Source organism: Cornus florida, unplaced genomic scaffold, assembly GCF_030987335.1.
Source record: "Cornus florida cultivar Cherokee Brave unplaced genomic scaffold, ASM3098733v1 CherokeeBrave_3.0.0_Hap2_Chr07, whole genome shotgun sequence".
In the NCBI taxonomy this organism is placed as follows: domain Eukaryota; kingdom Viridiplantae; phylum Streptophyta; class Magnoliopsida; order Cornales; family Cornaceae; genus Cornus; species Cornus florida.
Genome location: NW_026775577.1, coordinates 20783533 through 20810104, shown reverse-complemented (window position 1 = coordinate 20810104; position 26572 = coordinate 20783533). Strand labels below are relative to the sequence as shown.

Sequence of the window (26572 nt, the reverse complement as noted above, 5' to 3'; positions counted from 1 at the left end):
TGCAACAATGCATATGGACAGGTGTCTTATGTAGCTAAAAAAACATGAGTAAGTAAATAAATAAGAATGTTGATAAATAGTCTGAAAGTTAAATGTACATAGATACTATTTTATGTAAATGAAGTACGACATTAATATAATGTCATGAAATATTACGATGTCATCATGACGTTATTTTTATTCACATCATTTTAGTCCGTTACCCTGACTCTCACACTTGGTATCATTACTCAATAAATAATTGTTCCTAATTTTGTATTTAGATAACAATAATTATTTAGAATTGGATTAATTTATGTGAGTGAATATTAATGTTATTAAAATAATCACATAAAATCAATAAAAGATTATTCAACTTTATATTATTACTCTTACACGAATGACTCTATTTAAAAAATTAAGAAAATTTATCACATGCTAATAAATTAAATTAAGATAATGAACCAAAAAACTTGTCCCTCGTGAAACAAGCACTATATTATTTTGAACATGCGTTCCACGAGGAAATTAGGTTTGAAAAAGTGGGTCAATTTTGATTGAACGATTAATAAGAATGGGACAATAAAATAGTCTCAAAAGGAGTTATCAAGAGTCTCTTACATTGAAACCAATTGTAATTATTGGTGGTGGGGTCGGGGTAAGTGAGGGGACACCCACCAAGAAATCACACATCAATCTTTCCAAGGTTCGAATTACACTACTAATATTACATGTGAATAACGTGCGGTATTAAAGTAGTAAGATCTCTCTACGCGCAAGGATAATTGATCCTATGCAACTTTAACATACAATCATGATTTTCAAATAACCGATTTTAGGGCGAGGTTAAAATTAGTCAAAATTCGTTAGTGTGAGGTTAAAATTGACAGAATTTATGCAGGGAGTAACTAGAGAGACTGTATTAGCAATTTGATGAGGATACTTTGCACACAATTTGCAGGAGAAACCAACTTTTACAGGCTTCACGTGATCCGGCCATTTATTGGCCAGAATAATGAGACATAAAAACCTAAAAATCACGTGCATATACGTGATTAATCATTGTGTTCTTGGAAAAGTTCTAAGTACCAAAGCTATCACAATTCACAAAGCTATCAACCACTTTTACCTGATTCAATATGAAAATTTGGAATCAATCTATGCACATTGTACAATGAAGGTTACACAATTTTCGCAAAAACCCGAAAATCCATTGAAGAACTGAAACAACACAATGAGCATCAATTCCCAATTACAACACATACAATGAGCATCAATTCCAAGTCCAAAACAGAGCAACAAAATGTGGTACAACAGATCAATTTTCCCTGTAAGCAATATAATTCGACAATGCAATCAATGGCGTGGCCTTCTCCGGATCGAATCCAGCAAGATGACTCTTAGCCTCATCATTCAACTTCTCAGCAAACTCTCTGGACTTGTCAATGCCAATCAGCTTTGGATATGTGACTTTATCGGCCACCAAATCTTTGCCTGCAGTCTTTCCCAATTCTTGGGAGGACTTGGTCACATCAAGAATGTCATCCACAACCTGAAACAACAATCCAATACATCTTGCAAATTTTCTGAGTTTTTCTACTTCTTGATGTGACCCACCTCCCAAAATTGCCCCCAAAACCACTGAGCCCTCCAACAAAGCTGCAGTCTTGTGGACGTGAATGAATTCGAGGTGTTCCAACCCAATTTCAGAGACGACTCCTCCTTCAGAACTTATATCAACCACCTGGCCTGCAACCAACCCTTCTGACCCAATTGACTTCGCCAATTCTCCGATCACCCGGACGATTCTCTCCGACGAAACCCCCACCGTGGCGGTGGCGATGTGTTCGAACGCGAAGGCAAGGAGGGCGTCGCCGCCGAGGACCGCCACGTCCTCGCAGAAGGCCTTGTGGTTGGTGGGCTTTCCGCGGCGGAGGTCGTCGTTGTCCATACAGGGGAGGTCGTCGTGCATCAGGGACATGGTGTGTATCATCTCCACCGCGCAGGCCGCCGGCATCCCAGTGGACTCGTGGCCGCCGACGAGCTCGCAGGCCGCGATACATAAGGCGGGTCGGATCCTCTTGCCGCCGGCGAGGAGTGAGTACCGCATGGATTCCTGGATCTTCATGGGTTCTCGGAGCGAAACGGCGGCGTCTAAGGCTTGGTTGACGGAATTGGCCTTTTCAAGCATGTAGTACTTGAAATTGAATGGTTTTGATAAATGGGTTTGTTGGTTTTCGTCTTCGTCGTTGACAGTTCGTTCTTTGGTGAGAATTGCAGAGACGGAGAGAGAAGAGAAGGAGATGGGTCGTGCTGTAGGTTTGTTCTTCAGAGGTTGGATGAACATGGAGGTTGTGGATCTGGATTTGATTGGAAGGTCATACATGAAATGGGTTTGGACCGTTGTTGTGCTCAGATTCATAGCCATTCTTGTTACACTTCTATATACTTAGATTGGTACTGCTGTGTGTATATTTTGTAGAGAGAGAGGAGGAGGGGAGAGAATTGTAAGTTGAGACCTTTTCAAGCTGCTATAAAATCGACCATGAAGTGTCTGCTATTGGGTACTGGTGAATCATTCCTCAATAACCAAGGTCCGTATGATTGTTCAGATTCTGAATTATTATATGGAAAAAATCTAGAGAGAGAATTTGTACACACACAGAGAGAGAGAGAGAGAGAGAGAGAGAGAGCAGATGTTTGAAGTATGCAGAACAATAATCGACCGACCACAGTACCCGAACATAAGTAATTGTGATGGACGATTAAAAAATAAATAAATAGATAAAGTATTTAATTCATTTACACCCCAGTGTTTTGTCGATATTTCAAGGAGACTCCTTACATTTGCAAATCTTCAGTTATACCCTACTTTTTTTGTCTTTCCCTCATTTAACGGTCAAAGTTAGTCAAACATACTTCTCACTGACATCAACAAAAATATAAATTATAATACCCATATTGCCCTCCAATAGTCATGTTTGGCTACAAAGACTATATACCACTATTAAAGGGCAACTTTTTGTGTGACTGCCGCTCCACACCATACGTGTCAGCAGCTTATTGGTTGCTGACTTTTTTTTGTTTTGTTTGTCATCTCACTGGATCTTCTCCCTCTCACGTATTCTCTTGCCCTTCTTTCTCTCTCTAACCTCTCTCTGCAGACTCATTTTCGCGTGTGAGAGATCATTCCATAGGTTTAGATTAATTGATCACTCGGTTCTTAGATATTTGTAGAGAAATTTGGATTAATTGATCAATTTGATTATTCTGTTCTTGGTTATTTGCAGAGAAATTGTTAACACAAATTTTGGTAAATTTTGTATTAATGACATGGCAACCAATTTGAGTATAAATTGACACGTGGAAAAGGTAACAGAAGCTGCATGCAGATGCAAAGGAAATTGAAGCATTTAAATTATTTAATGGATAGGGATTATAGTGACACTATTTATCTTTTAATTTGTTTCAATCAGATGCTAGTGGTTATCCACAAATTAGTTTAATTTAAATTCATAGTTAGGTATGTTATAAAATTGTAATGCAATTAAAATACTTGCATATAAGAATTTGTTTTTACGTATTATTCTATAAATAATTGTAGAGGCATGTTGTGTTAGAGGTCCAACACTTTCATAATCTTTTTATTATTGTTATTGCTTTCTCAAGCTCTTCCCCCATATCCCCTTCTCTTTGTCTCGTTATATCTCTCTTTCTCTTAATCTCTTTCTATATCTATATTTTCTCCCCTTTCTATTCTCACAAACTGTTACTAATTTAACTTACTTTTGAAAGTCCTTTTTACTAAGGCAATCTTGAACCCACGAATGAGTTCTACGTTCTCTTTCTCCTATAATCGCCTGAAAGTCAATTTCTCAAAGAGACTACCGTTGACTACACATACTTGAACCATACAATTGGTTTTGGCACCCTCGCATTACATCAAATTTAGAATCGACTTTAGCCAGCTGATTTTAGCGTTAACATTCTTGGCACGCCCGGTGGAACCCCACTAGGTAAGTGCTTTATAGTAAAAATATGCAGTCAGCTTCTCAATCGACGTATAAATATTTTGATCAGTCAAATAAGCCAATGTATCAGTATTCTAATCAGCCATGTGGTTGGCCAGACAATTATCAACAACTAATCCCTGATTATCGACAGACGCCAGCAGCCGATTATCGGCAGGTGATAAATCAGCCACAGCAGCCGATTATTGGCAGGTTTCAACAATCGATTATCGGCAAGTTTTAGCAATTGATTATCGGCATGTGGTAAATCAACCGATTCCTCCTGTATATCAGCCACTTTCAATACATGGGGGGCAATCAATGACTAATCAACCATATGATTGGCCAGAATATTAGTCACAACCCGGTGCAAATCAGCCACCAATGTTATACCACTCGCATGCTACCGATCAACACTATTAGCAGCAAAGTTAGTCAGAAAATCAGTTTCCATCGGCAGAGAATCAACTGCTAGCAAAAGACCAAATAAATGGCTTGTCAGATTATTATCAATCACTAATGGCAAATCTGTTACCTTTATTATAAGAGGAGCTACTTATAACCAGTATCGAAATTGGCCAATCTTGGTGATCTCGGTAGGAAATTTTACCAGAAAATCGGCAGTAAAGTTTGTCAGAATATTATCATTCATTGACTGCCGATTATCAGCAAGTTCTAATAGCCGATTATTAACATGTGGTAAATCAACCAGTTGCTCCTATATATCAGCCATTTTCAGTACATGGGGGGCAATTGATGACTAATTAAACATATGGCTTACCAAATTATCACCAATTGCGCTCGGCAATAAATCAACCACATATAGAAATCAACGAGCCTTACCGATCTCGGCAAGAAAGTTTAACTAAAAATCAGCAGTAGAGTTGGCCAGAATATTACCAACCACCAACGGCTGATCAGATGCCAGTGGTAGAGCAAGTTCAACTAGTTGAGAAGAACGAAAAGAAGATCTAACCGATTTTACAAATTGGCTCTAGTCTTGACGAATATACCATATGACCTGTTATGCCATTAGCGCAGATATTAGAGAGGCTCCTCTAGATGGAAGCCAAAATTAGCGGGTTTAATAACAACTTGGATTCCACGGCAGCCCAGATATCGGCCACTCAAAACAGGCCGATGTAGGCAGAAAATTTCAAAGAATCAAAAATCAACCGCCAGTGGTTGATCAATTTAACAAGCGTATCAACTCGGTGGAATTCCCTTGAGGATACAAAGTCCCAGACTTTGTTACCTTTAGTGGTGAAGGAAACCAATCGACCGTAGAGCACATTGGTAACTTTACAGTTCAATATGGGGAGGGCAGTACTGGTCCCTGGTGAAATTAAGGTTGTTTCCAAACTCCCTAACAGGGGGTGGCCTACTTATGGTTTGTTACTCTGCCTTTCAATTCTATCTATAGTTGGCGACAAATGGAAACAATGTTTCATACTCGATTTTGTCTTACCAAACTAAAATTAATAACATGTGATAATCAGCCATTTACCCTATCGTTTTAAAAAAAAAATGCGGTTGATACTAAGAAGAGGGCAGTTGACGACGGCGCTTTAAAGTTTCCTGAAAAACAACTGAAAGTTAAAACAAATAAAAATGTGATCAACCTTCTTACTAGAAAAAATGTTGATCTTGGTAATGAAAAGAAGCAGCCAAAGGTCGTTGAATGGAAAGGTACAAATCGGCAGAGAGAAAATCGGATAAAAACAAAGCGGCCTGTGTACCAAAATTCTTTGCCGATTGTGATATCTAATAATCGGCAAAAACAATCATCAGCTGAAAGAATTGTTTTAGTTCGCTGTCCTTAGCCCAATTTCAAAAAAAATAAAAAATAAAAAATAAACAAACAAACAAACAAACTAGCCTATATTAATTTCAAAAGGTTACTTAGAGCTCAGTTAAGAAAATCAACTGAGGAAAAATCAGCTAATGCAAAATTGGCTGAGACAAAATCGGCTAAAAAACCAGCGGCTGCGGGGGGCATGTGATTGCAAACCCTCAACAAAAGTTAGTTGATCCAAATGCTCTACTTCAACCTGCCGATTATAATGAGGTCATGCTTGCCGATCAAAGGACTTTTGGGCATGATGCAGTCCTGCCGATGGAGCTGAATGTAAAATCGACTAAAGCAAAATCAGTTGAAAGACAATCGGCTGAAAGGAAATCAGCTAAGAAAACTCCTTCCTAGCAGAATGTCATAGAGATAATAGGCAGATCGGCTAGAATGATGCTTCACAATAATTTAATTTCTGCCAATCATGATCATGATTTGTTAATGGAGTTAGAAAATGCATGGGGGGCAAGTCCTTCCCGGGTTTATGGGCAAGCGATATCGGCAAATTTTTTGAGAATCTAAGAAGAAGCCTAAATCGGCAGATTTGGCTAAATAAAGATCATCTTAGGGGTGTTTCAGAATAAATAAAGCTTTGGAACTCGTTGATTTGCAATCTTATTCCAAGTGACTAGCGCATTCCTTGTTCAAAATTTTCTTCCAATGTTCTTTAAATTTCAAATATCTTATCGGCTTGGACAGCAAACAGCCGATAAGACATTTAAAATTGGGGGGCATTGTTAACACCTATTTTAGTAAATTTTGTATTAATGACATGGCAACCAATTTGGGTATAAATTGACACGTGGAAAAGGTAACTGAAGCTGCATGTAGAGGCAAAGGAGATTGAAGCATTTGAATTATTTACTGGATATGGATTGCATTGACAATATTTATCTTTTAATTTGTTTCAATCAGACGTTAGTGGTTATCCATAGATTAGTTTAATTTAAATTCATAGTTAGGTATGTTATAGAGTTGTAATGCAAGTATTTGCATATAAGAATTTGTTTTCACGTATTATTCTATAAATAATTGTAGAGGCATCCTGTGTTATAGATCCAGCACCCTCAGAATCTTTTTATCATTGGTATTGTTTTCTCAAGCTCTTTCCCTATATAATAACCTTGCTATTTCTGTCTCTCTATCTCATTCTCTCTATCTCGTTCTATATCTCTTTCTCTTAATCTCTTTCTATATTTATATTTTCTCCCCTTTCTATTCTCACAAACTGTTACTAATTTAACTTACTTTTGAAAGTCCTTTTTACTAAGGCAATCTTGAACCCACAAAAGAGTTCTATGTTCTCTTTATCCTATAATCGCCTGAAAGTCAATTTCTCAAAGAGACTATCGTTGACTACACACACTCGAACCATACAATTGGTTCTGGTACGCCCGCATTACATCAAATTTAGAATCGGCTCGCGTCAACATTCTTGGCATGCCCGATGGGACATCAAATTTAAAATCAGCTTTAACCAACCGATTTTAGCGTTAACATAAATCGACAACTAATAAAGCTTAGAACAGCAACATTAAGCTTATCTTTACTGGCTTCTTTGCTCAGTTCATCTTTTACCGCCGGTGCCATTCCACCATCTTGGTCGGTGGGTTTTTCGTTGCTCACAATGGAATCCTTACTCGTCAGAATTCTCTTTTACTATCATTGCCGCCGCTTCCTCACCGATAAGACATCAAAGCTCGCCGACATACATACCTCTATCGTTGTCGCCAATAGTAGCAGCAACAAAGCAAAGGCTGAGCGATGGTTCCTCATCGCCGATAAGCTTCTCGAATCCGACCCCCAGCACTTCAATTTAACTCATCAATTACATCATTCTCATCAATATAGCACTAAAATTATCTAATATAACCATAATTCAACCATATGTATCCTTCAAGCTCGTGGTCTGCCGCTATCCTCTTTTTCGTCGCCGATCTGCCGTTGTCCTTTTTTTCATCGCCATTGTCTCTCATTGCTGCTTTTGTTTCAGCCCTAAAACTTGCGTTACACGATTTGGGACAAACAAATCAATAATATTTTATTCAGGGAAAAAGAAATACATATGGTTTTTTTTATTTTAGAAGAATAAAAGGTGTTTGGTTAGACATATAGGATAATCATTGGTAGGAGTTGCATAAAAGGTGTTTGGTTAACAGTTATATGGGAAAACAACAAAAAAAAAAAATGGTAGATTAGTTATTTTAATCACTTATTAGGCATTGTCAGCCAACAATGTCTGATAGAGGGTCTGACTGAAAATTTACAAATATAAAGGGGTCTCCTTGAAGTATTGACAAATCATAGGAGTGTAAATGAATTAAACCTATAATAAATAGGACATGTTTGTTACATATTTTATTTTTGGTGTTTTTGTTTTTGTATGGTGAAAAAAACGAGTTTAATAAAAAATATATATATTATTATTTTGTATGGTACGAAAATGTTTAGTATAGTGACAAAAAATTGAAAAATCAATTTAATGTTTTCGCACGGCAACAATGGAAGTTATAGTACTCAAAAAAGGATCTGAAAATATTATTGGATGATTTCAAATTCACTGTGAACTCATTATGTGTTAGAAGTCAATTTGGTTGCACACGAAACCATAATAAATTAGGTCATAGTCGTTTTCAGCCAATGTGAAACAACACAATTTGATATAATCACCACCCGCCAATTAATGCATGGCTTTTTGTTAGCCATGCCCATGTCCCGAGGTTTGACCAGGAGATTGCTCACACGGTGGCTAAAGGAGAGATTGAGAATTTGAATTTCGTTTAGGTTGCGTGATTTAATTTAATTTTTTAATTTGCCTTTTTTTTTTTTTAATATAAAAATTTTAATTTTATGCAACTGAATATACTTAACGATGCGGCATAAAAAAATTACTCAACATATAATATAATAAGATGAGTGTTTTTTTGTTAAATAATAAGATGAGTTTTGTTATTACATTCCTGGCAAAATTTACCACAAAAAAAAAGGCATTTTTTTTTTCTTTTTTCTTTTTTAACAAAATTTCTTAATCACTAAATCATCCTCCTCACTTTAATTCCAAGTAAATGTTGTCACTTAGATGGATTTTCTTTCTTTTTTTTTTCACTCTTACCAATTAAAAGATAATTCTTCTACTTAATTTAAGAACATTTTATTACAATTTCATTTCATAGTTTCTATCTTCCTTTTTATTTCATACTTACTTTCTATCTCAAACTTCTCTTCCTCATCTTGTTACTTCACTTGCAAAATTAACATTAATCATGAATCTGATTGTAACGAAACTGTTGTATTGACAATTTGATGTAGATTTTAGTTATTGACATGATCAATTCACATAATCCTAAAAAAAAATAACATAAAAGGCACTAACAAAACACACCGAAACTTACTAAAAAAGATTAAACTGAATCGTGCTATAATTATCGAGAATTGATAACTAATGAGACTCAGGCACATGAGTGTGAGATTCACTACAACAGCTCACAGTCCACCTCTCTCAATATTCTATGCAGAATTTTTCTTTAAAATTTCTTTGATCTGAAAATATTTTTTTTTTTTTCCATTGTCATCATAAAAACTTTAATTAATTATGGTTTATGAAGGTAAGTTACGAACTGTATTTGTATGTGAATTATTAAAATTTAGATAAAAAAAATTTAAAATAAAAGAGACTACCCTTTTATCAAAAGAAGATAATGAACCACACGACATTGAATCCTATTTTTAATTCACAACCAATTTCATGCCTTAATTGTTTTATTTTGTCTCCCAACACATTTGATACACGTGATGATATAGAAACTATCACGTAGTGACATGGTTTCTACATTTTTATATTTGTTTTTTTGTTTTTGTTTTTTTAATTGGGAGGGTGGGGAATTTTTTGTGACTTATCCGCAGATGTTTTATTTTTATTTTTTATGTTAATTTAATAGTTAACCCGTGATCCATGCAAGATTTTTTTTATAATTTTTTATTTTTTATTTTTTATTTCCTATGGTAGGTCACGAGTCTCATGACTCATGCATGATAAGTTAAATACGTATGAACTTTTTCAATTATTTATTGATTTATTATTTTTTCATGGCCGAGGCCTGGATCATCGTTTTACAGTCGTATTGGATATACAATTATAATTTGGTGATCAGGACCAAGCTAGAAATTTTCAGATAGGACAGACATTGTACATTATAGTATATATTTATTAATAATAGATATGCATATAAATAAGTGTTTATGAGGTATTTATATAGAGAGATAAGTGGATGCATAGAGATATATATTTTTTAGATAAGATAAATTAATAAATTTATATATATAAAATATAATGAAATAATTTAAGAAAAAAAATTAAAGAAACACTATATAAAAATCTCTAACTGCTTCCTCACACGAGCGTAATCGAAGAGGCCGATCCAATACTGAAATGTTATAACCGATCGCAGCTCTTTCATACCTTTACTTAACTGGTGTTTTGACAAGTTCATATGGATTGGGTTGGAAGCCTAATTGAGATGGGTGGCTAGGGCAAGTCCCTATAATTTGGGGGAAAATGTGGTGGCCTGGTGGTTTTGGGCCTTTTTTTTTTTTTTTTGGTGTGATGTCTAGGTTTGCCATGGTTATTTTTAATTTTTTTTCTACTATTGTAGTGGTGGTGGTGGTACTATTGTCTGGGTATAATTGTGGTAGTTAATTATGGTGATGTCTAGGTTATTGGGTGTTTCAATTTATTTATTTAAAATTTTTTTTTTCTATTGTGGTAGTGGTGTTATTTCGGTGCGGTGTGGGTGGCAGCGTGGGTTATGAACTTCTGGTATAGTGGCGATGGTGATATAAATTAGTATTAAAGATAGAAAGATTAGTACAATTACCCAAATAATGGGCCAATTAGTAATGGGCCAATTAGTTAGAAAGGCCATTCAAGTTATTACAAGATTAGAAAGTTATTGTTGACTTTTCAAAGGGTATTTAAGTCTTTTTGTAGGTTGGGAGGGGGTATGGATGCAAGATTTTACGTTGACCGAATGACATTGACTAGAAGTGTCAATGCAATTAATCCTTTATTTTTTTTATAATATATTCTTAATTTTTATAATATTATTTATTTCAACAAATATAGAGAAAGATAACATGCAACAACAAAAATTCTCGTGTTTCAAATCATTTAGCATTCTATATAAACTAAATTACTCTTTTCGTATTAGATCCTTTTTTTTATTTTATTATTAAGCTATTCTTTTGTGTTTATTTTCCAATCTCTCTATACCTATTTAAATGTCCATTCGTTTTATATATGTATTTATGACTATCAATATTTGATTATTTTTATTTATTTATTTTTTTTTCTTCCATGTAAGTACTTTATATTCATTGTCTTTGATTTTTTTTTTTTCCTTTACCCTTTTTTTTTTTTTTTTTTTGAATCTCTTATGGAAGCATGATATTGGAGCTAATAACTACATGAAGGTTTGGTTTATTTATTTATTTGGTTTGATTTCTATGTATGTACTTTATGTTCATTTTGTTTGATACAATTTTTTTTTTTTTTGTATTCCTTTTTTCCACCAATGTCGGAGTTATATATGGTAGCGTGATATTGAAGCCAATAACCAAATAAAATATAGTAGTAAATAACACTCTATTTTTGTTGCGGGTTTTTTTTTTTTTTTAATAAACTTATTATAAATATTTCTTTTGTTGGATAAAATTTTTGTCATTGATTTTTAATTTTACTTTCTTTACTAATTTCTCCCTCTATATATTTATATATGTATTTAAACGCCCATTCAATTTATATATGTATTTATTTATTGAATATTGGAGTCTTAGTTTTTTTTTTTTCCTTCAAATTTCTATGTATACTCTATGTTCCTTGTGTTTGATACTGTAATTTTTTTCCTTCATTCCTTTTTTCCAAACTCAAGAGTGTTGTCAAAGCGTGATATTGAAGCTAATAATAAAAACATGCATGTTCATAATTCACTTTCTCTATAAATTTTGTCACTTTTCTGCACTTTTAGTAACTAATTGATAGCCATGCATGATCTCATGTAGAATGGCAAAAAAAGGTAAAATCATGAGTTAAATTGGTTTTTTATTACGTGTTCAATGGATGCTTCCATTCAGTGCTGCGTCAAAAAAAAAAAAAAAAATAGATGCAGCACATCGGCCCATTTTGTTTAGGGTACAAAATTGACCATCGAAAATTTAAGTCCCTAAAGTGAAGCAACAACAAAAATAAAAAAATAAAAAAGGATTATTTCCATTCTTATATTATATAAAATCAAAGTGTTATTTCTTATTAAACTTTCTTCTTTTTTTTTTTTCTTTTTTTTTTTTTTCATTGAAATAAATAAAAAAAGAAAACACATGAGTGTGTGAGTTTCTTGTCAAAAAAAATAAAAATAAAATAAAAATTGAAAGAAATTTAACACAGTATAAAATGTATTCCACATATTATGAAACACAAATTAACCCATTATTCATTTGAATTTTGAAAATATATATATATATATATATATATATATATATATATATATATCAGTTATTTATATATATGAAACACAAATTAACCCACTGTTGGTGCAAATATTGGTCTTCCATATATATATATATTTTTAAGATTTATGGAACTTTTGAAAAGTTGTAGTTATCCGTTTTTTTGCACAAAAGTCCCAAGCTACTTGACAAATTCTTGCTCAATTATTGAGTAAGTTTAATATAATCAATCTATTTATGTGCTATATATATATATATATATATTTTTAATTGACAATAGTTTTATTTATTGTATTGCATTAGATGTAAACATCTTGGAGTTTGTTCTTTGAAAGCTTTGTGCAAAATTATTGCACTTATTAAAATACAAGAAAATAAATGCATGCCTAACGCAAACTCTTATTACAATAAATTATACCAATAATGTGATTCCATTAAAGCCATTGACACAAACTCATAGTTTATATTGTATACTCATAGATTTGCAAACAAAGTAAACAAATCAAGTATAAACTATTTATTCTCAAAGGTCACAACTCAATTATTAACTCTTTTTTCTTCTATGATTTGGGTAAAACTGTTCGATTCACAAAAAATCTCCTTTTGATTTTAGATTATAATTGTTTAATTTTCAGCTAATCCGATTGTTATAGCTTTTATGTGTGTGTATATATATATTATTAAATGCTTTTATTTGAGGTAGATGTGTGGCAAGCAATTAAAAAATATATATATTTTTATGAGATGGTATGGAATTTATTAGTATGGTTTAATTATATGTGTGAATATTTGCTTAAGTTTGAGTATTTTAAATGAGAGTTACACTTCAGTTGCTCTAATATTTTCTTTTAGAATATTGTTTGTTTGCAAATAATAATGTGTAAGAAGATTTATTTCGGGACAATAATCCTCTTCAGAAAAGGAGAGGTTCTGCACACCTACGAATTATTGGATTGGATTCTCCCACTTATAATAATACCATATCAATAATTGGTGGGTGTATAATAGCTTTCCTTTTCTTACTATGCACTAGAATGCATTGGTATTAGTTATTAATTAATTATTAATATATATATTTCAATTTAAATTATGAATTTACCAGATTTGTCAACGTGCACCAAGTAGGAAACACTATATAACAAAGTTACAAAGCCCTAGCTTTCTTTGTGCAGAGTTGGCAGACGACTCTCTTCGCGAAAGCCCTAGCTCCTTGCCTCCGACAACTGGACATCGCAAAAGCCTTGGATAGCTCCTTGCCTCCTCCTTACAGCTTTTCTGAAGTCTAAACAAGGTGTGCTCCTAACTTCCTATGTTTGATTGTTTGAACTTTTCTGTTCTGGACTTTGAAATTTTTCTCTGTTTTTTTTTTGGGAATCTGTTAATCTGAAAGTTTAATTTGACTTCTCATCGTGCCCTGATTTGGAACGCAATCCTTTGGTACTACCCACAATATCACAAGTGTCTGTAATCTGTATACCAATCTGACTGACTATAAGTATAATCCTATATCTATAGAGTCTATAGACCTCAGTTCACAACCTTAGCAAGCAATGGGGATATAAATATATATGTCTGTGTATTTATATGTAATTATATATAGAGAGAGAGAAATTAATTGCAATGACAAAGTTTAAAGATAAGTGATGAAAATTGCCGGAGTGAACTATATATGTCTTTTTATTTATATATAGAGAGAGAAATTCTGATTTCTGTTCTGTTTTTGTTCTGTTTCTGTACCGATTTTTTGAGTTCTGAATCTGCTGTGAATTTATCATCCTTTTGAGCTACATTATCTTTTACATTGTAGGAATGTTATTATTATTATTATTATTTGTGTTTTGGCTATGTTCTTGCTATAGTTTACAACTATTATTGCTTAAGAAGTTAGTTTGAATTGTTTTTTTTACAATTTGGTAGAATCTTATCATTCTACGATTCCAATTCTACGGAGCCCAACATGATTCTACATAAAATCCCGATTTTAACAACCTTGATTATGAGTTGAAATATAAGCTTCGTCTGTTTTGAATGTCATGAAATCATGAATATGGTGTCTGACAAGATTCAATTATGACATTAGTAAAAATATACAAAAAAGTAGTATGACTGATTATTTAAGGCCCTTAATGATTAAGTGTACAAGATGACAGAACAGTGCATCAAACAAGTCCATGTTATGCTTTCAGGAGAAACTGATAATACACATGGTTCAGTGTTGTATTTGTTCACTTTTAATTGTTTGTTTTCTTGATATGGTGAAACTTGTTCTTGTATTTCAGTGGATATTGCTCTGCAGTGTCAAAGGTATTTTTGTATTTGTTATTTATATATATATATATATATATATATATATGTATATGTAACATTGTTGCCAGGGAATTGCCCCCCTGAATTTTTTTTTATAGTATTAATAGTACTAATTTCCTTATTTTGAATTACATACCTATTAAATTTTCATATTGCCCCCCTTGAAATTACAAACCCCCCCCCCCCCCCCCCCCCCCAAAAAAAAAAAAAAAAAAAAAAAACCCAATTTCCTGGGTTGGTTCCCGATTGTTTCTGCATGCAATTTGTGTGAAAGCGAAGCATATATGCCTTGCAGGTTAATGATGTTCCCCCCTAAATGTTTTATGCAGGAACAATGATTAGGCTGTTTAAAGTAAAGGAGAAGCAAAGAGAAGCTGAAAATGCCCATGGGAGGGTTCCCATCAAGAAGCAAAGTGCTGGGGAATTGCGTCTTCATAAAGGTTTTTATTCCATATTTTTTTCTGTGGCACATTTTTTATTTTGTTTATCTATGACAGGAACTATGCTTCTGTTATCCTATAATAGGTTTATTTTAGTTTTTGGTAGGTTTTTGTTGAGCATTGTTGGAAGGAAAAAAAAATGTAATTTGAGCTATATCGCAGGGAGGTCAATTGAAGGTTTTTATTTATTTATTTATTTTTTTTAATTATAAATAATAATAATAAACAGGGTTTATTTATTTTTTGAGTTCAGGAATAGATCAAATTGGTTTGGATTTGATCGGACAATGGTATGCCCGTTGGACTTTATACAATATAAATTGGCACTTTAACCATTGAACCATGGCCTACTTTTGGTTCTCCTGAATTTGATGCAATGGGACTCCAACGAATATAGTACATGCTTATGTCTTACCAACGAAGCCAATTCGAACTGGCTAAATGGGCTATTTAACATTTCATTCTATTTCACAACCAAGCTTATCAATAGTAAGGTAAAACCAAAAGTCAAGAAGCTATTAAGAACAAGCTTGAGCAAGAAAGTGCAAATTCCCATATTGCTTTGTTTTCTCGATCTCAATCAATCTAGCAACAACATCCTCTAACAGGATCCTTGTACATGGTGAATTATGAAATTTCAATTGAAATAAAATCCTTATTAGAAATCAAAGTAGTGCAGGTGGAATCAGTGAAAGGACTTTGTTTCAAATCCCTGATTTTAGATGGATTTTGAGATGTTAAGAATTATAACTATTTCATAGATTCATGGATCCAGTATAATTCAGTGAGATCTTTCTTTGACAATTTTTTTCCACCAAGATCGTTGTTATAGAACTCTTTGACCCCTGAATTGGAGTATCTTACTTTCAACAAGAAATTGATATTTTGCGACCAAGGGTATAGTACCTTTTTGTTGTAGCGGTCCTTATATATCATATGACCAATGGTAAGAAAGATAAAAAATGGTAAGCTGTATAGATCTTTGGTTAGTTTTAAACAATTCTTTCAGAACTCTTTCAGTTTCTAGTAGTTCAACACTTCAACTTATATTTACAAATCATATTGGTTTTATAAACTGATATGATTTGTTGAATCTTGGGTCATTTCTAGGGTTGTCTATAATGTCAACAGGACCTCCTGGTTCACAGTTCAGTTCTTTCTCTTGTTTTGGATAGTACGACAAAAGTATCATGATTTTCTAATTTAAAATGGATCCCAACTACTTTGGCTAGCAAGGCTACAACAATTCTTTTCATTATCGAGCTCTATCTAGAGCCATATTCTCTGTTAAATTGTAGGTTCTGTCTTTCTACTGCATGTCAGTCTTTTTTTAGCCTTTGTATTGTCTTCCTTGAATCATCAACTTGAGTTTGCTCCTCCTTATTTTCACACCATGTTCTTCCCTACACAAGGCCAAACCAGCTATATGACAACTTCCCCCCATTTTGACCATCATTGGTTCTATTATGATTCTCATCTTCTCTCTTACACATTCTTTTGTTCAAAACTTTTTTGTATTGCCACTTGTCATCTCAATATACTTTTTTAAACTTTACACCCAAATTATGGACATGTATGTCGGTTGCCTAACTTTTTAAGTTACAACCAGTTGGCTTTTGTTTCATTAAGTTCTTTTTAATTATAAGACTTTTGACCGATATAATTCGAATTTCAAGAACTAATATTTCTTTATTCACTGCCAAGATGAAGTATTATCATGCTTATGTTCCATTCTGTGCTGTGGAGCCTGGGAGACAAGTAGCATGCTGTAAAGGGTCCAGTTTGATTTTTGAATAATTTATGACTCTGATTTCTTGTTAATCTGCATATTTTGTTATTGCCCATGCTATACTCAAGTTGGACAAGTGACTTATACTATAGATTAGATATCCTGGAATATTTACTTATACTATAGATTAGATATCCTGGAATATTTACTTCAAGTCCACAATGGGACATGGGTATGGGTATGAGATAAATGTCCAACACATGTACGTTAAAGAAGTAAAATTTTGAATTTGATAGCAGAGAAGAGTTTTTTAATTTTGATATATATACATATATACCATTTCCTTTTTCTACCAGATTTAATTACATCAAAATCATAATGGAGTATATTCTTAAAAAAACAGCAGTACTAGGCATTACACTATTTTACACAAGATATAATTAGTTTGCATGTGTAGTACGCGTCCAAATACCCTAATTCAGCTTTTGGACACTTTTTCCCGTGTTCCAGGATTTGTGATTAGTAGAGGCCTGACATTTGGATAATATAGATGCACACCCGCACTTGATACCCTTACCAGAGTCCAAATGGGAGCTAGTAAGGCTGGTGCTGTGCACCTTTTATTTTGTATCAAGAAGACTTATTTTACAAAACGATTTGGTGTCTTGGACAGTTTCTCATGCTGCTCTTGTTTATTTTTTATGTTTCCTGCAGTTTTCTGATTGATGTAACCATTATCCTGCATTGGTTTAGCTTGTATTCAAATTAGGTTCTCAAGTACAAACATGTAGTTTCTTCCAGAAGTTTGATTATTTTCTCATATTGGAGGTTCTTATGCTTCATTTGACATTTTCGCATCTTGTAGACATCAGCGAGCTTAACCTACCAAAATCATGTACCATAAAATTCCCAAATGGCAAGGATGATTTAATGAACTTTGAGATCTCTATTCGACCTGATGAGGGATACTATGTGTAAGTAAAATTTAGACTTCATCTGTTTTTTATTTCTTTGGAATAACTAGCATGATGGTTACTATTTCATTTGTTTACATAATTTTTTCGGGTAAGCATTCCCTTTTTGTAGAAAAGAGATTTCCTATATCGAATTTTTGTTTAGCATTGAAAGCAATACTTAGTTGTATAACCTTTGTCTTCTCCCTACAGAAACGGCGTATTTTCGTTTTCCTTCCAAGTTTCCTCTATCTACCCACATGAGGCACCAAAGGTCAAGTGCAAGACCAAGGTAGAGCTCAGTTTGTATTATTTTTTGTTGGCCACCAGTATCTTTTTCAAAGATGATTGCTATTCATTTTGATTGGTGCTTAAGTTAATATTTGCATCCAAAACCCAGGTCTATCATCCTAATATTGACTTGGATGGGAACGTCTGCCTCAACATCCTACGAGAGGATTGGAAACCTGTCCTTAGCATAAACACTATTGTTTATGGACTGTATCATCTTTTCACGGTATAATTTGATTCATTGTAAGTAAATCTCTGTGAATTTTTAACTGTAGGATATCTGCACCTCATTATCATTATATATGTGTGCAGGAACCAAATTACGAGGATCCCCTCAATCATGAAGCAGCTGAAGTGCTTAGGGATAACCCAAAGATGTTTAGATCCAATGTAAGAACAGCTATGTCCGGTGGATATGTGGGGCAGACACTGTTTGCGCGAACCATGTAGCTTTTCTCAGCAGCATCAAGTGTAAATCAACGTACATCATCAATGCTAGAAGGCCCTGGTTTGTAAATCTTAATCGCAAAATAGCATCGACTTTCTGAAGTGGAATTGAGGCATTAATTCTGAGAATGCCATGGAACCAAGACCCCTAAAATTATTAGCTATAACTTTTATGACTTTAGTGGCAATGTTTGCTTTTCACTTCTGGTAATGCATAACAATATTTTCCAGATTTCTATGCATTTTTTTGTTACCCAACCTTCCCGCCCTTTCTTAATATTGGAGATTGGGGGTGTGTGTTTGGAGATCTAGAAAAGAAACTTTTCATTAGGTTATGCAAGGTATTTTGAACACACCTCTTTTGGCTTCTGTGGCATGCTTTTCTGGTAATGGTTAAACTATACAACAGCTATATCCATATGTTAATATCAGATTGTTCTTCAAGGGCCTTATTTAATCTCCAAAAGAATCAGTACCAAGTGTCGTAATAGTAAGGTTCTATTGTGATTTGTACATTCCAGCGAGCATGCGATGTTTTAGGTTTTATGTTTTTCGTTAATATCAAAACACTTTTGTTGTAGAGAAATCGGAACCATATTTGATAACCAAAATTTATTTCGTTAAATTGAAAATTTGCTTTAATTTCTTAGCTACAATGTTAAATTACACAATATTACTAATTTGGTGATTTAGGTTTGAGCTAAAAAAAAAAGAAAAAAAATCTGATATGTCATGAACTATTTACAAAATAATATTAGCCATTTTAAACATAATTTGGTTTAAATTTGGATATTAATATCAGAAAATAATATCCATAGTATTATTATATTTCTAGCGGACTTTCAAAATAATTTATTTTGTAAAAAATAAAAAATTATTATTTTTACAGTAATATTATTTTTATAGTCCCACTTACTACACGAGTGGGCCCGTCTCGCAATTACTTGTCCCATCCCGTCGTTTAGCTTTTTTGAGTGGGGATGTTTTGATGTAATAAAACTTCACCCGGATTTGGTGCCGGGGCGAAGGTGGTCGCCCTACACCGCCCTATTCCATTTAAATAGACAAATTATATAAGTACCATTATTTTATTAGTATATATCTTATATAACAATATTAAAGTAACAAATGAATTTGATTAGAAGGAAAGTTATAATGATATGATGAAGAATTGAAGACGAGGGAAAAAAAAAAAAGAACAAATTTATTTTAATAATAAATAAATTATAGTCTTAAATAAGATGGGACGGGTATCTACAGGAATAAAAATGTTAAAGAGAATGGAGCAAAAAGACTTTCTACTTTTGTGATTTTGGACAAGGACAGAATAAAATTGTTAAACGATTGCATAAATGAAAAAAAAGATACACTCGCCCAAACCGCTGCCATCCTTAATTGTGTTGGTTGATGGACAGCTAGCTGACCCATCTCCATCATGCTTGGCTGTTTCCCGCGCGTGCCTTGGCCACTGCTATTTGCGTCAACTACTACAGTATCATGACTGTTTGTTTATGTTTTACAGTACTACGTATGATACAATTTTAATTTATAAGGAATGTGATATTTATACTACGTAATTTATTTTATCTTTTAACGTACTCGATTTTTTGAATATTTAAAATAACTGAGTTTCTCATGTTTGAGCCGACTTGGGGCATTACTGTAAAAAAAAATTGACGGGACCACACTCATGCAACTCGGTTTAGCCGACACGTAGAATGTCCGAGTGTGTGTGGAGGCGACTGACACTGCAAAAAGTACTGTGCTGTTTAAAAAATGATGACTTCAGTGTGTCTTTGGGTCCCATCAATTTTTTGTCCATTTATGTACCTTTCAAAGTCATCAGACGGAACACAACACACCACGTGTGATTTAAAAACAGTAAAACTCATATAAATGTGTAATAATATATAATATAATTAAATTAAATCACTTAGTGGATACATAATTCATGACTATTTAATAATTTTTTGACAAAATCTTAATGACATGCATTAAGTGATAATGGATAAAGCAGTTCCATATTTATTCCATTAAAATGCTTATCAAAATTGGGGGAAAAAAAAAAAAACTAATTAATCAATGCCAAAAGACAAAATGTTCAATGAAAATCATACTAAGAAAGATGGAAACTTCTCAAATGTTGTCGTGCAAGTATCAGATACTTCAAGGACAATTTTAGACATGTGTTCAACATTTATGAATGTCTTCATAATTTAATTTTATATTTATTTAAATATCATAAGATTAATGTACCTTGAACACTCAAATCTAAAAGAAATTATTATATAGTTATTTCGCCTTTAAAAATAGTTGGTTTCGATGGAATTCGATGGACGTGTCATAAACTGCTGTACTTTCAAAGAAATATTTAAACAATATTTCAGAAGATTATAAGACCAAACGATTGTGAAGAGGTCTAAAATGAACAAATCTGGATTCTTTTTACCTTTGAAAAAAGACTTCGGGACTGCTATTTGGCTAGGAAGAAGTACCTTACTTTTGCAAGTAAATGATTTGAATGTACAATACTAAAATGTAAAGTAATAAAGTGTAGGACTTAGGCTAAACATATTGAAATTGCATTGTAATGAAAAGATAGATTGCATTGAAATGTTGTTGTAGTTGTGTGTGTTGAACAGGCCTTTTAAGAGAGAGGGAAAAAAAAAAAAAAAAAAAAAAAAAAAAAAAAAAAAAAAAAACAGGCTATCCGGTCACCTCATAACACTCATACCAGGTAGACAATATCATAACATTATTCGATTTAATTCATGTCTCATTAAAATACTTCATAAGACTACCATTCAAATGCTTCCTAACTATCATGGACTTCCAAATGAAGAACCTTATAAGTATTTGGATGAGTTTCTTGAAGTGTGTTTCCCCGTGAAATACACAGGCATGCAAGAGACACATTGTTTCCAATGGTCACACCAATCCCCAGCACCTAGAGAAGCATCAAAATAAAGCTATAAAATGGAAAGGAATAGCATAAAACACAATTCTTGTAGTCGGAGAAGAGACAGACAACGAGACTTCACATTGACGTCTATGGGCTAGATGTCAACCGGTTTGAAGAAACCAGTTGACATTTGGAATTTTACATCAACCGATTTGTGTTACAACATTATTTATAGAATTATGAAATGACAGTTTATAAAATAATTCCATTGTTGTAATATTCAAATCCTTCCAAGTGAATTGGATACATCTGCGCAATGTGTCGCATTATTCTCTTCAATTCTTCTGAAGCTTCCATGTATGAGCCATGTAATTGTACTTTTTGATATCATATTATTCAAAAAACTTGAGCCGTGTAATTGGTAATGGTTATATCGTAGCTTTTAGAAGAAACTTCCTATGCATGTTTTTAGGAACTTTAATCTCAATACTCCTCTACTTCTTCAAATCCCAATCCTAGTGTGGACTCCTTTTAATCTCACAAACCTTTTATAACAATTGCTACGTGTCTTCATTTAACTGGACTAATTACTTTTAATATAACCAACAACCACTTCAGATTGAAATTCCCTAATCAATCTTAACATGATACTTCAACAAAAATCTAATTAAAACTTATATTTATTGAAAGTGTTACATAGTAATTGAACGAAGATCATATAATAATTTTTTGAAATGTAAAATATAAAAAATAATAATAGTATAATAAAATAAAATAGTAACGAGGCTCATGATAGTAGGATCATGCTACCCCTAGTAGTCTAGTACCTTATCGGCGTCCCTACTTGAGATTGTTTGGATTGTGAAATCTCCAATCACAACTTTATGTCAATCATGGAGGCTTCCATATCGCAGCCCAACAAAAACAACAAACCATTGGTCAGTTTCCCACTGCGGTTCAACCCATTTTTTGTTTTCACACTACTGCTCTCCCTTTGATTTTAACTTTTGCGTAAAATATACTCCTTCCCTTATGAATTAAGTGTCTATTAGAAGTGACATTTAATTTAGGACCATTTTGAATTACAAATAACAAAAGTAATAGTTAATTCAAAGAAATATTTCTTATAAAGGATTATCTTTTTTAAATAAAATATATTTTTTAATTTTTAATGTTTGATAAAAATTTAAGTCGATATTGTGGTCGAATTTATAAAGTGAAACGTGTAAATAATTTATCAAAAAATTTTTTCTTCCTGTTTTACGACAAACAAATTCCAAAAATTTTAAAAATATTTTGCGCTCAAACAACTAAAGAAACCAGAAAAATCTTCACTTTTTAATAAAATACTTTTTCTTTCTTTTATTTTCTTAAAAAAAAAATTCATAATTTCAATCTTCCTATTTTATATTAAAATAATGGTGTTGATGTCATAAATTTTGAACGTGACAATTTTTCAATCATATTTTATTGTATTTTTTTTTAACAAACTATTCAACCGTTATTTTGAAATTACCATATTATCCCCCACTTGATAAATTCTTGAGTCAAGGAGGAAGAAGGGTCCAAGAGAGGCAAGCATTTGTTATACATTTCCAATAAAGAAAGTGTTGGAGAGAGAGAGGAGTCGCCGGAGGAAGAATGACGGCCGGCGGATCATCGGGGCGGTTGCCGACGTGGAAGGAGAGAGAGAACAACAAGAGGAGAGAGAGGAAGAGGAGAGCCATAGCCGCCAAGATATACGCAGGCCTCAGAGCTCAGGGAAACTTCAAGCTCCCCAAACACTGCGACAACAATGAGGTCTTGAAAGCCCTCTGTGTCGAAGCTGGTTGGGTCGTCCAAGAAGATGGAACCACCTATCGCAAGGTCTAATTCCTTCCCTTTCTTTCCCCAAATTTCTGCTCATCAATGCTCTCATTAACACACTAAATTTGTGTTTGTGTACTTGTGATTAATGGGTTTCTTCATATATGTTAAATCAGATCTATATTCATGCGTTTTACCCATTTATTTTCACTGTTTATAATGATTTCTATTGATCTTTGGTTTTTTTTTTGTATGTTCTTATTTATGTGTGAAATGTGTTGTTTTGATGTCGGAATTTGGTGAGCGTCTCATTCAATTCTCACTTTCTAAGCTGTTTTTTCTTGGAAAATTTCAATTAGTTTCACTTGGTTTCATGGATTTTAAAGTTCTCCTTTTTTCTTTTGGATTGCCTGTATTGTTTTCTCTCTGTTTGATTAAAATCCTATATGGGTTTTTTTTGGAAAAAAATGGGATCTTTGAGGTTTATGAAGGTGCTTTTTGCTCTACTATTGCTGATTTCTTAGGCAATTTTAGTATTATGTATTGAGGTGTTGTATTTTTTTTTTTTTTTTGGGTTCAAATTCATGGATTGTCCTAATTTTTCATTTCCATTAGAAGACATAAAGGAAAAAGGTACCATTTAATTCAACAGATTGTTGATGCATTTAGTCCCTTAATCCAACCTTGTGCTTGACTTTGTGTTGTGACCTCTAACAGGGATGCAACCCACCCCCAGCTGAGATTGCAGGGACTTCAACAAACATAAGTACTGCATGTTCATCACTCCAACCAAGCCCAACATCCTCCTCCTTCCCAAGTCCAGTACCTTCTTACCATGCCAGCCCCTCATCATCCTCCTTTCCGAGCCCCTCTCGTTTCGATGGAAACCCTTCATCCTACATTCTCCCTTTCCTCCAAAACTTAGCCTCCATTCCCACTTCTCTTCCGCCACTTCGTATATCCAACAGTGCACCGGTGACCCCGCCTCTTTCTTCCCCAACTTCGAGAGGCTCGAAGCCAAAACCTGATTGGGAATCGCTTTACAATGGTTCATTGCACTCATTCTGCCATCCCCTTTTCGCTGCCTCTGCCCCAGCGAGTCCCACCCGCCGCCACCATCTCGCACCTGCCACAATTCCGGAATGTGACGAGTCTGATGTCTCTGCTGTTGATTCGGATCAGTGGGTCAGTTTCCAGACGACGGCACCTCCAGCTGCCCCATCTTCCCCTACGTTTAATCTTGTAAACCCTTTGGCTAAGCAGAGTTCTATCCGGGATGCAGTTGAAGGGCATGGAGAATTGGGCTGGGGAGCTGCGGCAAAAAGGGGGCGTTGCTCTGAATTTGAGTTCGAGAGTGGCACGGTGAAGGCATGGGAGGGTGAGAGAATACATGAGATTGGGGTGGATGATTTGGAGCTCACACTTGGGAATGGAAAGGCCCGCGGTTAAGCTTCTTGTTATTCGTATGGGTCATGAAACGTAATAAGAAGTGCAAAGAGCTTTTATCATCTATTCGAATGAAGAGGTCACTCCATTATTAGGAGCCAATTGTGTGGTATTGCTCTAAGATTTCTGGGAGAGACGTTGATTTCAAATTTGATGCATCGTATAATCTTCTCTCATGGAGCCACTATTCAATTCAACTGGTGAAGATCAGGTTTGGGGCAGGCTGTGTAGGACTGTGATTCTCAATATTCATGCAGTGGAACGACAGAAGCAAATGATCACGAGGTTATGTTTAGAACTTTTTTCTTTAAATCCTTAACTGATAATGGGACCATGTTTAAATTGTTATTGCAATGGCCTCCCAATCTTCATATGCAGAGATTGTGTGATATATATTATTGAGGATTTTGTAGACAGTGTGAAGAAACACAAACTCAAACCCTCAAGTTAGTTGATGGTTATTAATAGGATCTATTTTCTGGCATGCAATTCCTTTACCTCTCATTTTTCCTCCTCGTGTTTACTGGCAATTGGCACAATAATTTTTTTTTTTTTTTCTTTCTGTGGCCCATTCATTATAGACCTGAACTTTGTTGACATTGATGAGTAATGATGTGTAGTCCGATAGTCGAAGTTGACAACTCTGACTGCTTTTATGTGGGTGGGGCTGATGTCAGCCCCACCATTGATATAATGATATCTTTGTGACGTCGGTCCTCACTCACATCAAACCACAGTCGGATTAGATATCATTTTGTTTTATTGATTGTTGCAGGTTCAACAATTTTGTGGCACTTTTTTTGTTGGTAGTAATGGAATTGTTTTGATAATCAAAGTTGATAGTGCTAGATTCTTGAAATGTTAAAACACCATGCTCCACCAGAGTGGTCTCATCTATTGAATGGTACAAACAGAAAAAGGGTGAAATAGGCAGTAAAAATATTCAAGAAAAAGTGATATGGACAAGAAGAAAAGAACAAGTATGAAAGGGAGGGCAAAAGTGAAGGAAAATTGAGATAGATGTGAAAGGGACTCTCTCTCTCTCTCATGCTTAGGCCATTTCTTGCTGTTTGAAGGTTATCCATATGTCACATTCTGCTTTATGCAATTTGTTGCCTTTTGGTCAAACTTAGGCATCTTAAGACAAAAACATAAAGTGGGCCCTTTTAATGTGATATGTATTTTTTATACCTTTGGTTTCACATTTCTTTACTGAGATACTTGGACAGATTAATCCTGAAATAAAATTTAAGAACAGAACCGTGCGAGTCTCATACCATATGATAGAGAAGTGCTAATTTTGATCTAGATCGAACAATATCATACTATCTGTGAGTTCTAACCTAAATTAAACAATATCATAATATTGTATGGAGAAATTGTGCAGGTCTTGACTTAAACCGGACAATATCATATCGTCTGCTGGAGTGGCGTTCGTAAATATGATTAGAAAATGCAGTGGAGTTGGGGAAAACCAAAGACTTGTATCTGGTGTTTGGATGCATGAACATTTGATTGGACAGTTAACATGTTGAATTATTTGGTTTATCACAGGAAACTCCTTTTTTTCATGTTTATTTGATTGCAATCAACATGAAACTTCACCGGCTCAACAACATGATTTATCAAAGCTTTTGAAGTATTTCACTCACTTCCATATAAAACTGCTAGTTTATTCAGTTTTTCCTTAGTCCGTCACTTTTTTTTTAGTCCATCACTTCGATTCTTTAATGCATGGTCTTCCACTAGCTTATAAAAAGGAGAAAAAAAGATGCTAGAGTTTCACCAAAGTGACACTTTGATTTGTGGGGGCTTAAGAATGTAGATTCAGTTTATGATAATCATTTTTTAATCATAATAAAGAAAGTGAATATAATTCCCAACAAGAATTGGAGTAGTATGTACTCATTTA

The 26572-nt window shown here is 33.9% G+C and overlaps 3 protein-coding genes across 3 annotated transcripts; 2 read left to right on the top strand and 1 right to left on the bottom strand.

The window, feature by feature from the left end:
* Window positions 1-1112: 1112 nt before the first annotated feature.
* Window positions 1113-2723, bottom strand: LOC132266751 (geranylgeranyl pyrophosphate synthase, chloroplastic-like). The gene has a single exon (XM_059767736.1). The coding sequence runs from the start codon at window positions 2405-2407 to the stop codon at window positions 1298-1300; it is 1110 nt and encodes a 369-aa protein (XP_059623719.1). The 5' UTR covers window positions 2408-2723; the 3' UTR covers window positions 1113-1297.
* Window positions 2724-13477: 10754 nt separating this feature from the next.
* LOC132266750 (NEDD8-conjugating enzyme Ubc12-like) lies at window positions 13478-18859 on the top strand. The gene is made up of 6 exons (XM_059767735.1): window positions 13478-13630; window positions 14976-15086; window positions 17681-17789; window positions 17982-18060; window positions 18169-18285; window positions 18372-18859. The coding sequence occupies exons 2-6, from the start codon at window positions 14981-14983 to the stop codon at window positions 18507-18509; spliced, it is 549 nt and encodes a 182-aa protein (XP_059623718.1). The 5' UTR covers window positions 13478-13630; window positions 14976-14980; the 3' UTR covers window positions 18510-18859.
* Window positions 18860-22962: 4103 nt separating this feature from the next.
* Window positions 22963-25149, top strand: LOC132266749 (BES1/BZR1 homolog protein 2-like). The gene is made up of 2 exons (XM_059767734.1): window positions 22963-23274; window positions 23932-25149. The coding sequence occupies exons 1-2, from the start codon at window positions 23050-23052 to the stop codon at window positions 24661-24663; spliced, it is 957 nt and encodes a 318-aa protein (XP_059623717.1). The 5' UTR covers window positions 22963-23049; the 3' UTR covers window positions 24664-25149.
* Window positions 25150-26572: the final 1423 nt, after the last annotated feature.